General features: G+C 29.5%; 1 protein-coding gene and 1 pseudogene across 1 annotated transcript; both read left to right on the top strand.

Annotated features, from left to right (window-relative positions):
• The first annotated feature begins 270 nt into the window (after nucleotides 1-270).
• Nucleotides 271-4932, top strand: LOC131635823 (probable terpene synthase 11). Its single transcript, XM_058906470.1, has 6 exons — nucleotides 271-439; nucleotides 2914-3178; nucleotides 3325-3919; nucleotides 4026-4164; nucleotides 4263-4511; nucleotides 4587-4932. Exons 1-6 carry the CDS (start codon nucleotides 275-277, stop codon nucleotides 4878-4880), a joined length of 1707 nt encoding a protein of 568 aa, XP_058762453.1. The 5' UTR covers nucleotides 271-274; the 3' UTR covers nucleotides 4881-4932.
• A 5229-nt stretch (nucleotides 4933-10161) lies between these two features.
• Nucleotides 10162-12535, top strand: LOC131635833 (probable terpene synthase 11; annotated as a pseudogene).
• The last annotated feature ends 2113 nt before the right edge of the window (nucleotides 12536-14648 follow it).

The following is a 14648-nucleotide window of genomic DNA, read 5'->3' as shown; positions in this document are numbered from 1 at the left end:
TTATTAGAAAACTTTGACAAAATTAAATATATTGAGAGGAAATTGAAAACTTTCTTTAAAAATAAAAAATAAATTAGATGCATTAAAGGACATTAGATTAGATGCATTTAACAAAAAGAAAAGTTAGTCACACTAATAATTAAAACTTTCCACACATATGAAAGTCCAACAGGTGGCTTGGAAAGAATAGCTAGTCAATTATGTAAGGTAGATAGAGTCTATATAAGTGGGCAATATAAGGAAGAGAGACAAACAAGAGTACTAGTCCAATACAATGGCTGTTACTACTAATCTTAAAATTTCATATCTAACAAACACACTTCCTCGTAAATCTTGGATTTCCACTTATCATTCATGGAACTTATCGCTACTAAATTCAAAATCTGGAAGCTTGCATCGTAAATTATCGATTATGTCCGTTGCTCTAAATGACAACAAGGTACCTCTTACTAATCTCTCTCATCATATATCATTTTCTGTTCTAAAATGTGTGATTTTATTAGTATTTTTTATACATTAAGAAGTGTGTGTAAATAAAAGAGAAAAAAAATAATATTTTTATTATAAATATAGTTTAAAAGATATTGAATTGTCAAAGATCTAAGTAATATTGAGTAGAAAGTAAAATTGAAACAGAAAAATTGAATATTTTATTTTATTTTATTTTTTAAGTACTTATTTTACAAAATAGTTGACTCAATATACAATTATATTCTATGTTTAAGATAGAGACATTCAAATCAATTAAAATTATCTAACATTTGAAAATTCTATAGCAAAAAGCACGAGTAGATCGATGGTCAAACAAACTTTAAATTTCATATAATAACATGACTAAAATTTCAATAACATGAATAATATATATATACATATATATATATATATATATATATATATATATATATATATATATATATATATATATATATATATATATATATATATATATATATATATATATATATATATATATATATATATAAGGAGGGTTATATTTACTCCAGGAGTAAGTTATTATAACTTACTCCAAATCTAGACCATTGATTTTTCTCAATCTAATGGTTAAAAATAATAAGTAATAATTTTCTCTCTCCACATTTAATTACTTATTATTTTTAACCACTAGATTGAAAAGAATCAATGGTCTAGATTTAGAGTAAGTTATAATAACTTACTCCTGGAGTAAACATAATATATATATATATATATATATATATATATATATATATATATATATATATATATATATATATATATATATATATATATATATATATATATATATATATATATATATATATATATATATATATATATTAAAACTAAATTATAAATAAATTAAACTACTCTTATCCGGATTACAACAAAGAATCCATATTCTTTTTTTTCTAATAGAATACCAATTTTAAATTTGTGTCATTATTTAAAACTATTTATTGGACAAGAATTGAGCAGAAAAGTCTATTTAAAATTTGAATTGTTTAATTCATTTACTAAAAGAGAAAATAAAGAAAGTAAGAATTTGTTTGTTTTAACTTTGAAAAAATAGGATTTTTTTTATATGTTTAAATATTAAAAGGTATTAAAATTTATTGTTGATAAATTAAAAGATTAATTTTAATATCCTGAAATATAAATATAAATTATTGAAGATTAAAACATAGTAGAAATTACAATTTTTTTAAAAATAGTTCTCTGAAAAATAATTTTAATGAAAAGCTATTTGGAATAGCGTTAAACTTAAATAAATTTTTCTATAAAAACTTAATATAAAAATTATAGTAAAATAATAAAATATCAAAATTAATATTTTAAGAATAACTATTTAAATTTATTTTAAATTTATAATTTTTTAAACAAAAACATATAACACTATAAAATCATTTTTTAAAATTGAAACAAAGGAGCTCTAAAATTCATCTAAAAATCCATTTTAATTTTTTGTGATAACCAATGTTAAGAATGAAGTATTGTTGTGACAAAAAGAGAGTTATCAAGAAAACCCTTCAAATCAAAGGGAGAGATAAGAGGGAAGAATTAGAGACATAATCAGAATAGTTATACTTATACGGTTATTGTATTCACTTTTTCAATGGAAGTTAAATGATTACAAATGAAAACAAACTAACAACCAATCTCTCTCTTAACAAATGATAGAGCAACTTACATATAGACTACTATATGTATGTTATATATGATGATATATAATTTTGAAACATGACATACATAGCTACTACATAACATATTATATAAATACTACATAACATATTATATAAATAAACATTTGTTTGCTCGAACAGACTTCGGCTACTTCAACTACTGCATGTTTGGACAAACTTTGACTACAATATGAACAAACTATCCAATCAATTCTAAAACTATCCCTGTCGAAACCAGAGATCCAATCAATTCTAAAACTACCTCTGTCGAAACCAGAGATCGATCCATACTACATAGCTCTCCTCGAAAATGAGGGAATTTGAAAAGAAGATATAATTTCTTTCACATTTGAATTAAAATGTCATTTTATTCAATGACATCTTAAATACTACAATCTAAGATAAGAAGCAATAACTATAGTTTTTATCACGCTACTCTTCTATAGTTTTTATCTAACAAAATTGAAGCCTCCACCAACATTTTTATTTAACATTCCTCTTAAATGTTCATAGTTTTTCACAATAAAAAAATTATAACCGTGTGTCTAAAAAAATATTATAACTGTTATACTGTTAAAAATATTTTAGCTTTTATCATAACTAATTTTAAAATTATACACATGAATAAAAATGGTATAATGATCCAGTATAATATTTTAGTGACAGAGTATATATGAAAATTGAGTTAAAAATAATTCGGAATATTAGAATGAATTGCACCTACCTTAACTATGTTTCATGTTGTTGTTGTTAGTTGTCACCTTTACTAACAGATGACAAGACCAGCAGTTTGGATCAATGCAGAAGAAGAAGCCAAGAGGCATTGTTAAACTCGAGTGATCCTATTGAAACAATGAAGATGATTGACTCAATTCAAGGGCTAGGAATTAGCCACCATTTAGAAGATGAGATCAATATTCAACTTGATAGAATATGTGATTGGGATGCTTCTAGAAACCTCTTCGCAACATCTCTTCAATTTCGTTTACTCAGACATAACGACCGGCCCACATCTTCTGGTATATTACATTTTCATTTTGTTAAATGTTGTCTGTTTGTCTTCTATTTCTGTACTGTTTGTCTTCTATTTCTTTACGATCTTTGTTATATAAAAAAAATGTTGCTAAATTGATTAAACTTACTTAATGTTGTTGTTTGGCTGTAGACGTTTTCAACAAGTTTTTGGACAAGAGTGGCAATTTCAAAGAGTCACTAACCAATGACATTTGGGGTATGTTAAGTTTATACGAGGCATCATATTTAGGGACAGAAGATGAAGACATATTAAAGAAAGCATTGGAATTTTCAAGGACTCATCTAAATGAGTTAATCTCACACATGAGTCCTCAAATAGGTTACAAGCACATTGTTAGATCCTTAACACTTCCAAAGCATCTAAGAATGGCAAGGTTAGAAGCTAGAAACTACATGGAAGAATATAGCCATGCAAGTAGCCAAATACCAGCTCTTTTGGAATTAGCAAATTTGGACTCTGACATGATTCAGTCACTGCATCAAAGAGAATTAGCAGAAATATGCAGGTGGTGGAAAGAGTTGGGACTTGTAGACAGTCTTGGTTTTGCAAGAGATAGACCAACAGAGTGTTTTTTATGGACATTGGGGATTTTCCCCGAACCGTGTCATTCAAATTGTCGCGTTGAACTTACCAAAACAATATGCATTTTGCTAGTTATGGATGATATCTTCGACACTTATGGAAGATTCGAAGAACTTGTTCTATTCACAAAGGCAATTAAAAGGTATTCTTCTATAAATTTTTTATGTATTCAAGACCGATATTTCAAACTTAAAAAAATAGGCCTTGAAATATGGATTGTTTGATATTAAGCGAATTTTCTGTTGTAGGTGGGATCTTGATGCAGTAGATGACCTTCCGGAATACATGAAGATATGTTACATGGCCTTATATAACACCACTCATGAAATTGCATATAGAATTCAGAAGGACCGTGGATTAACCGCGGTCTCTTATTTGAAAAGAACAGTAAGAATCTGAAATATTCTTCAACTTAATTTAAACCAAAGTTTAGCTATAAGAGTAACTTGTTATAATAATCAATTATTGTTGATTATTTGGTGTAGTGGATTGACATATTTGAAGCATTTCTTGAAGAAGCCAAGTGGTTCAATAGTGGATATGTGCCAAGTTATAAGACATATTTGGATAATGGAGTGATTACTGCTGGATCATGCATGGCATTGGTGCATGCTACTTTCCTCATTGGTGATGATCTCTCAAAGGAAACTATTTCCATGATGAAACCATATCCTAGACTCTTCACTTGCTCCGGAGAAATTCTTCGGTTATGGGATGACTTAGGAACTTCAACGGTATTTCTCATATCACTACTAAACACTTCTAAGTTTAATTTAGATCAATAATATATTTCATATTTTGATGTTCAGGAGGAACAAGAAAGAGGAGATAATGCTAGCAGCATACAATGCTTGATGGGAGAGAATAATATTACAGATGAAAATGAAGGAAGGAAACACATAAGGCTGTTAATAGGGAACTTGTGGCGAGAACTCAATGGCCTTGCCATGACCAAAACCTTGCCCTTATCTGTTGTTAAAGCTTCTCTTAACATGGCTAGAACTGCTCAAGTTATTTATCAACATGGAGATGATAAAAGCACTTTTAGTGTTGATGATTATGTACAAACATTGATCTTCACATCATTACCTACTAGCAAATAAGAAGAAAATATATCAAATGTGAGTAGTATGAATCAAAATACTTGAACCAAAATTCCAGCCCTAACTGTTTTAACTAACTTATGTTACTAACTGTTTTATTCCTAACAGTCCCTAATAGCTTAAACTAACTTTTCCTAACTAACCATAACCTCTAACTAACAGTTAGTTACTAACTAAACCTCAAATGTTTGCTAAACTAATTCACAACTAACCTAGTTGTTTTCCCAATAATATTAACAACCTAGTTTAAAACAAACTAAACTAACTATAACAAATTGACTCACAAACTAACTCATTCAACCGAGTTTCTAACACACTATCAATTTTTTTACCATCTAACTATCTCTAACTACAATTCACTAATACTAACATCTAACATTTCACTATAACCTCCAACTACTAAAAGCAGAACCAATGCCTAACAAAAAATTAACTGAATATTTTTTTAATGGATAGTACATTATATGTTCCCTCATAAGGTGGAGGTATCTGAATACTTTCTTCCTTAAGGATTCGAGTATGATTAAAGTGTTTTAGAAAACTGAAAAAGAAATGAGTGAATGGAAAATCTAATTGTATTATAAAGGGGAAATTCTAAATTCTAAGTCCTACTATTGTTATGTACAAGAATCTATCTAATATTGGGATTAAAAGACTAAACTAATATTTTTGATATTTTTATGATATTAGAAAATAAAAATAAAACATAATAGTAAAGAAACTAATTCAAAATAAATTAAATAGGAAATAAACAATAAAATGGGCTTCATAAATAAAATGGAGGTATGATATAAAAGAAATCATATTGGACTTTAAGTTGCAGGCCCAACAGTTTTTGAACTAAACCCTAGGAGGGGGTGTGTTGTTCTTGAACATGGGTGTTTAAAGAGAAATCATCGGGCTTTAAATGCGGCAAGCCCAAAACAATTGAGAGCTGCCAGAGGGAGGTGTGATTCGCATAGTGTGGTGCAATATCAGTAAACCGAAATGGGCTTCAAATAAACACTAGCCCAATGACTAACTTAACAAAACAAACCCTAAATCTAATCAAATGAAGTATGCCGCCCCACCTCACTTTTGTCCGGCCTCTCTCATCTCCAAACACATTCTTCTGTTATTCTTTAATAACAACAATAAAACTCCAATCCCTCACCCAATTTCTCATCTCTCTCGGTTTCAACTCTTAATCTCTCCTCTCAATGCACCTCTTCTTGGATTCGGCTACAATGTGGAGCTTTCGGCCGATTTGTTGCGTTGTTGATGTGTCACAGAATGGTTGCGGATGCGATTTGATGATCGATGTTTGTTGTTGAAGTGGAGTTGAAATGCGTTGCTACTGATGAAGCTGTGAAATCGTCATGACTCGGAGTTGTGTAAGGTGTTGTTGTTTGGTTTCAACCGTTTGAAGGTGATGTGTGTTGATGAGTGTTGATTGTTGGTTCTGTTTTTTAGTGCAGGTTATTGGATTCATTGAATATGTACATTGCAAGCTTGGAACCAATTTATTTGGTGATGGTTAAAGGGTCTATGAAGATCAAAGGATTGATAAGAAGATGAGGTTTGTATGAATTAGTGAATGGAGGTGAAGGTTGAGTTGTATGGTTTATGAAACAAACATTGGTGGTTATTTTTGTGAAATGAAGGTTGATGAAGGCATTTCACAATGAGGTTTGAAGTATGAAGTTGGAGGAAGTTTTCAATGGATTTTGGCATAATTTCTAGGCTATTTTCTTCCTCCTTTTTCTTTGAATATGAGCAGCTTGTTTTATAGTGTGATGAGAGTGAGGGCAGAGTAGAGTTTTCATTTGGATCAAAACTTGGTTAACAAGTTTGTAGGTACGAATTTTGCTTCTTCTCTCCCTCTTGTCCCATTCTTCATAACCTAACAAAAGGCTTTGTTGATGCAGGTTTTGCTTTGCCATTTAGAGGAAAGTTTGGACCGCTTTGTGCAGGGACAACAACATAGGTTTGGACAACAAGTTTGGTGTATGTGCAGGGTAGTGGGATGAGTGGAGGGAGTGAAAAACGAGTGATTTGGTGAGGAATGAAGAAATTGTGAACTTTTGTCTTTTAGTGAGTTCTAAAAGATAGAATGGTGTGAGATAGTGGAATTGAATTGGGGATTTTCTCTATGACAAACCGTGAAAATGCAATTATGTGGACCCCAACAATTTGGCTTGAAAATTTGACAATAAAGGCTGGCTTGAAAATAAATTGGACCAACAAATAATCAAATGGACTTTAGAACTTGGAATAATCAAATGGACTTTAGAACTTGGACACTTGAATTGATCATGGACTTTGTAACAAATGAACCAAAAAACCTCTCCTTTGATTTGAAATTATAATATAAACAATAACAAAAAATGCAAAATAAAATATATACACATGACTTAATAATTCTAATTTTAAAATTCAAATTAAATTGAATTTTAAAATTAAAATTACTAATCAAAATGGTTAGTGACAAAAATATAAAATAAACATATATGATACATTTTTTTAATTTCACAACTATAAATGAAGAAACGATGTTGTGCATATTTTTTTTATGGAAAATTTTGGGTTACAACACCAGCTCACCACTCTCACTCTATAAATTGCAGGAACTTAACTACAACTCATGTACTCCTTAATTTTCAAAATTTCCTCAATCAAGGCATTACCTAAATTATTGAAAATTTCCTCAATCAAGGCATTACCTAAATTATCTCCAACCCTCCCACACTAAGTACAATTTCACTATATAACCACCCTGTTCAGAAGGAAAAGAGGATCCTGATACCTACTCTGCAGAAATCGAATACAGACACACAAGCAACATTACTTACTATTAACATTGAGTTATTTCTAGGAATATCTATCATGCATAGACTTGTAAGTAGAAATCTTTACAACAATGATTTTTCTATTTCTCTTCTTTCGGTCCCTTCTTATTCTATCTATCATGCATACTACATTCTTCTAAAACAAGACTTTTTGAAATAAATTTGCTACAAATTAGCTACAATTTTAACTACCGATTAGTTGCGAAATTTTATGAGTTCAAGTGTGATGTTGATTTTGGCCCTGTGGTATGACACGTCAACATCTTTTCACGCTGGCATAACCACGTGGCGTGTCATGCCAGCTTCTTTTAACGTGTTAGACATGAGAGACCAAAAATATGAATGAAAAATTTTAGGAGGACTATTTTTTTAAGAATTTTTTTTAAAAGATTAAAAACGAAATTGGCTATATTTAGAGGGACAAAAACATATTTAACACAAATTAATATTAGAATGTATATTTAAAATACTTAAAATTATAAAGAATAAAAATGAATTTTAGTTAAAATAATAAAAATAAAAGTGAAAAAATATATAAGTTGAAATGCTATATGAAATAACATATGAAAATAAACTATGAGTTGGTATTGAAATAATTGTTATAAAAAATGTCTTATTGTCGTATAAATACTTAGAAACTCTAAATCATAAATTTAAAAAATATCATACGAAAATAAACCTAAATATACATGATATATATAAATCATTTTCAACAAGCATCCATTCAGAATATTTTCTAATCATTAATATTATGTATGCATGCACAATTATATTCTAATTTTGTTACCATTCTAAAACCATCACTCGATGCATGAAAGAAGAAAACTAATCTAGCAATAAATAGAGTTTAAAAATAATTATGAAAACGGGAACAAAGTAAATGATAAAAACAAGTAAAAAACAAAAAAACCAAACTATACAAGTTATAGAAAAAAGTTAGGCTTGTCATGTCCTCCTCAAAAACCAAACTACACTGATTATAGAAAAAAGTTAGGCTCATGTCCTCAAAAAGAAAACATTTGGTGTAAATAATGAAATTTCAGAAGGTGCATGCACTTCTTCCTGTATATGCGGTTCAGCTCATGCCTGATAGAGTCTAAATATGTGGTTGTTTGTTTGAGAATGATTCATCCTCTTCAACATGTTTTCTACATTATTGACGCTCATGCTTTTGGAAAATTTTGTACATGTTATTTTGTGTCTTTTATGTTTATGCATGATGTATTTGCAATGCACTTTGAATTGATTTTGAGATGAAAAAACAACTCATCCAATTCAAAAATTAGCTTACTTGCAATTAAATTTGATTTTATATGACTAATTAAAAAAATCCTATTCGATTCATTATTATACAAGTTAATTTGGATTGATTTTTTAAATATTTAAATTATAAATTATATATTTTTATAAATATTACAAAAATACTAAAAATATTATGTTTGATGAAATATATAATATATTAAAAATTTATATTAAAACATGAAAAAAATCTATTATAGTCAAAACAAATGAAAGAATAAAAAAAAGAGATTAAAATAAACTAATAAATAGTATAAAAGATCTAAGATTAACAAATAATAAATTAATGCAATATATAATTTTTAAAAAATATTAAAATATATATACATCTCGGATCAATTTGAATTTGTTTTGGAAAATAAATCTAAAATTCAAATTGAATTGAGTCGTTTTCACAAAATAGAATCAAAATACGTTCAACTTGAATTTCAACCTCGAATTGACAGTGTACTTTCGACAAAAATAGACTATATTGAATTGCTTTGCCATAAAAAATTACACTTTCAACATAATTTAAACATAACTAATAATAAGGATGTTAATGAAGCGGGACAGGATGCGTATTCGCCTCTGTCTTCGCTTCGAATCTATTCACTATTCTTAGTCCAAATCTCTGTTAATGGAAGATTTTTTCCTTTTATCCTCATCCCGACGCATCGGTATGATTCTTAAGTTGTTCGATAACCGTAATATAAATTTAAAAAAATTATATTTCATTTGATTAAATTAATAGAAAAAATTTCAAATAATAATAAAAAAAATTTAAAATATAATCTTTTAATATGAATTTATTATTTTGACAATTCTAAATTCAAGCTCATGCAAGTCTTAACCACCATAAATTCTTGAAGATAACTAAGATTTATTTTTGTATTTTATTTTAAATTATAAATAAAATATAATAATAATAATAATATTTTTATTTTTATTTATTAAAATAGGCCGACCTAATAAGATTAAAAGACTTTTTTATGATATGTGGTTTAGACTTTGTAATTAAATAGATTTATAAAAAAGACTAAATTTTTTTTATTTAAAAAAAATCTGATTAGACTTAAGTCAATGTAAGCTAGACTGTACCTCGAGCTCCTCTTATTCCCGCACCTATCATTCTCTATATTTAAAACTCCAAAAAGGACAATCTTCACATAGAATTACATTATCATAAGTAAATTGACATCCTTTTTAATTGGAACTCTTTTATAAATCAAAAAGAGAAAAGAACAGAAGAGTATAAGTAAGTGTTAGATTGACAATAGTGTTTAATACAAGGAACTAAGATAAGAACATAAGTTTGTCCAAATAATCTATACCTGCAAATATAATGGCTGCTACTACTCAACTCGGAGTTTCATCATATCTCACAACCTCACTTTCTTGTCGCAATTCTTGGACTTTCACTAATCAATCAAGGTTCTTATCGCTTCAAAACTCAAATTCAAGGATTATACTTGGTAAATCATCGATCAAGTCTATTGCTTTTAAAGATAAGGACCATAAGGTAGTTTTAACTAATCTCTCATGATCTATCCTCTTAATATCGTCAAAATAACTTCTAAATATTAGAGTGAATTGCACTTACCTTAACTATGTTTCATGTTGTTGTTGTTGGTGTTAGTTGCAATCTTTACAAAAAGATGACAAGAACAGAAGTTTGGAGCAAGTCAAAAGAAGAAGCCGGGAAGCATTGTTAAACTCGAGAGATCCTGTTGAAACAATGAAGATGATTGACTCAATCCAAGGGTTAGGAATTAGCCATCATTTGGAAGATGAGATCAATATGCAACTCAAAAGGATATGTGATTGGGATGCTTCTAGAAACCTCTTTGCTACATCCCTTAAATTTCGTTTACTTAGGCATAATGGTTGGCCTACATGTTCTGGTATATTCTACTAGCATCTAGGGTGAAATTTATGTATATATATCCCTTAAATTTTCTTATGTTTTGATTAATGTGATACCTTGATTGCATTTGCAGACATATTTAGAACATTTTTAGACAAGAGTGGTGGTGATTTCAAAGAGTCACTCACCAAAGATATTCATGGTATGATGAGCCTATATGAGGCATCATATTTAGGAACAGAAGATGAAGAAATATTAAAGCGAGCATTGAAATTTTCAAGGACTCGCTTAAACGAGTTAATCCCACACCTTAGTAGTGAGGTTGGTAAACACATTGATAGAGCTTTAACACTTCCAAAGCACCTAAGAATGGCAAGGTTAGAAGCTAAAAATTACATGGATGAATATAGCCAAACGAATAACCAAATACCAGCTCTTACGGAATTGGCAAAGTTAGACTTTGATATGACTCAATCACTACATCGAAGAGAATTAGCAGAAATATGCAGGTGACTTAATGCATACAAGATTATACACCATAATGTAAACAATATGTTTCGAGAAATGCCATTTATAAAAATTCTACTTGTTTTTCTTAGGTGGTGGAAAGAGTTGGGACTTATAGACAAACTAAGCTTTGCAAGAGATAGACCAACAGAGTGCTTCTTATGGACAGTGGGAACTTTTCCAGAACCATGTTATACAAATTGTCGTATTGTCGTATTGAACTTATTCTTTTCACAAATTCAATCAAAAGGTATGCATATATAATTGGTGTGTAATTGAACATAATTAACTAGGGAGTTAATAATTTTTTTTTTGGCAGGTGGGACCTTGATTCAATGGAGCAACTTCCTCAGTATATGAAGATATCCTATATGGCATTATATAACACCACAAATGAAATTTCATATAGAATTCTGAAAGAACATGGGCTAACTGTTGTTTCTTACTTAAAAAAAACAGTAAGAATATGAATATCCAATTATCCATTACTTATTTGTAGCATTATAGAATTTTATAATTAGATACTAGTGTTTAATTTATGTAGTGGATGGACATGTTTGATGCATATTTGGAAGAAGCGAAATGGTTCAATAGTGGATATGTGCCATGTTTTAGGACATATTTGGATAATGGAGCAATTTCTGTTGGATCATGTATGGCTATGGTGCATGCTGCTTTCCTCATTGGTGATGGTCTATCCAAGGAAACCATTTCCATGATGAGACCGTATCCTAGACTCTTCACTTGCGCCGGAGAAATTCTTAGGCTATGGGATGACTTAGGAACTTCAACGGTATTTCTCATATCACTACTTAAAAAAGTGTTGAGTTATAGACAAAAATTGTAAAATGTTGAATTTAAATTTTGATGTTCAGGAGGAACAAGAAAGAGGGGATAATGCTAGCAGCATACAATGCTTGATGGGAGAGAATAATATTACAGATGAAAATGAAGGAAGGAAACACATAAGGCTGTTAATAGGGAACTTGTGGCGAGAACTCAATGGCCTTGCCATGACCAAAACGTTGCCCTTATCTGTTGTCAAAGCTTCTTTTAACATGGCTAGAACTGCTCAAGTTATTTATCAACATGGAGATGATAAAAGCACTTTTACTGTTGATGATTATGTGCAAACATTGATCTTCACATCATTGCCTACTAGCTATTTAAGATGAAAAATTATATATCAATTGTGTGTGGTATGAAATTGATATAAGATTGTGTAGTGACTAAAAAATGACTAGTAGGTACTGATGTGAAGATCAATGTTTGCACATAATCATCAACACTAAATGTGCTTTTATCATCTCCATGTTGATATATAACTTGAGCAGTTCTAGCCATGTTAAGAGAAGCTTTGACAACAGATAAGGGCAACGTTTTGGTCATGGCAAGGCCATTGAGTTCTCGCCACAAGTTCCCTATTAACAGCCTTATGTGTTATATAATGCCATATAGCATATCTTCATATACTCAGGAAGTTGCTTGCTCCATTGATTCAAGGTCCCATCTGCAAAATCAATTTAACAATTTGATTATTAATTTCAAATAATTCCATAGTTAATTATGTTTAATTGCATACAAACTATATATAGGCATACCTTTTAATTGCATCTGTGAAAAGAATAAGTTTATCTAATGTTCCATAATTGTCAAAGATATCATCAATAACATCCAAAATGCATATGGCTTTTGTAAGTTCGATACGACAATTCGTATAACATGGTTCTGGAAAAATACCCAATGTCCATAAGAAGCACTCTGTTGATCTACCAGAACATATAGGCCAACCATTATGCCTAAGTAAACAAAATTTAATGGATGTTGCAAAGAGGTTTCTAGAAGCATCCCAATCACATATCCTCTCAAGTTGTATATTGATCTCATTTTCCAAATGATGGCTAATTCCTAGCCCTTGGATCGAGTCAATCATCTTGATTATTTCAACAGGATCTCTCGAGTTTAACAATGCTTCCTGGCTTCTTCTTTTGACTTGCTCCAAACTTCTGTTCTTAGCATCTTTTTGTAAAGGTTCCAACTGACACCAACAACAACAATATGAAAATAGTTAAGGTAAGTGCAATTCACTCTAATATTTAGAAGTTATTTTGACGAAATTAAGAGGATACATCATGAGAAAGATTAGTTAAAACTACCTTTTCTTAAAAAGCAATGGACTTGATCGATAATTTACTGAAATATGATGAAACTCTAAGTTGAGTAGTAGCGGCATATATTATTTGGACGAACTAATACTCTTATTTATACTCTTAATTGTACTTTTTTTTCTTTCTCTTTTCTGACAAAGTTTTTTTTTCTTCTTTTCGCTAGTTCTTAGGGAAATAGACCTTAATAATCTAGAACTCGTGTCGAGAGCTTATGACACTGGCCAATTATTATTCCTACTAGGAATCAAATTTGATATTTCCAAGCTTTCGAGCCGAGAGGTCATGACACTAACTAAAGATGGAGAATATATCCTTCGTCATGCAGAGTCTGTGGTCCGTCTTAATTTCCATAAAATAAAATAAAAAATGATACAATTTTAAATTTATATTTCTTTTGTTTTTATGTTATAAAGATAAAATGTATATGTGATGTCAGGAAAAGAGAGAAATCTAAATTATTACTACAAATTTTTTGAAGTTTAAAAATCTTGGTGGTTAAGACTTTCATGATGATGAACTAAGGATTGTCAAAGTTGTAGATTCACATTTAAAGATTAATTTTTACATTTCTTTGAAAATTTATTAAATTTTTTCTATTAATTTAATCAAAAGAAATAAATTTATTTCTAATTTATTATGGTTATAGAACTCTCCGAGAATCGTGGGGATCCGCAGGGACGAGAATGAATGACAAATTTTTTTAGAGAGTGGAGTTCTAGAATGGAGATGGTGAATAGATTTGGAGGCGAGGACAAAGTGAATATGTATCTCGTCTCGTTCTATTGATATTCTTATAATTAGTTGTGTTTAGATTTTAGCGGATCTAAAAAAACGGTAAATAAATTCAGAATATCGAAAACCCAAAAAAAGAAAAAACTCAAATATTGTTAACTGTATTTTAATTCTATTTTTTGAAAATGAACTATTCAAATCGAAATTTAGATTGATTTTTTAAAACAGGTTTAAAATGAACGGAGCTGCATGTATATATCTTAATACATCATGCATAGACTACACAAAATAAACGTGTAAAAATTTCCAAAAACATGAGCATCAATAATGTAGATAACATGTGGAAGAGGACGAATCGTACTCAAACCAACAACCATGAGCTGAACCG

This window comes from Vicia villosa, unplaced genomic scaffold, assembly GCF_029867415.1.
Source record: "Vicia villosa cultivar HV-30 ecotype Madison, WI unplaced genomic scaffold, Vvil1.0 ctg.001555F_1_1, whole genome shotgun sequence".
Taxonomy (NCBI): Eukaryota; Viridiplantae; Streptophyta; class Magnoliopsida; order Fabales; family Fabaceae; genus Vicia; species Vicia villosa.
The sequence above is the reverse complement of the archived record's forward strand: the minus strand, read 5'-3'. Positions and strand labels throughout refer to the sequence as shown.

What these genes read in the sequence shown, in the direction of transcription:
- LOC131635823 (XM_058906470.1), top strand. Translation starts at nt 275, where the DNA reads ATGGCTGTTACTACTAATCTTAAAATTTCATATCTAACAAACACACTT. An exon ending in CGACCGGCCCACATCTTCTG is followed by an intron (nt 3,179 to 3,324) that starts GTATATTACATT and finishes GTTTGGCTGTAG; the next exon opens with ACGTTTTCAACAAGTTTTTG. An exon ending in TCTCTTATTTGAAAAGAACA is followed by an intron (nt 4,165 to 4,262) that starts GTAAGAATCTGA and finishes TATTTGGTGTAG; the next exon opens with TGGATTGACATATTTGAAGC.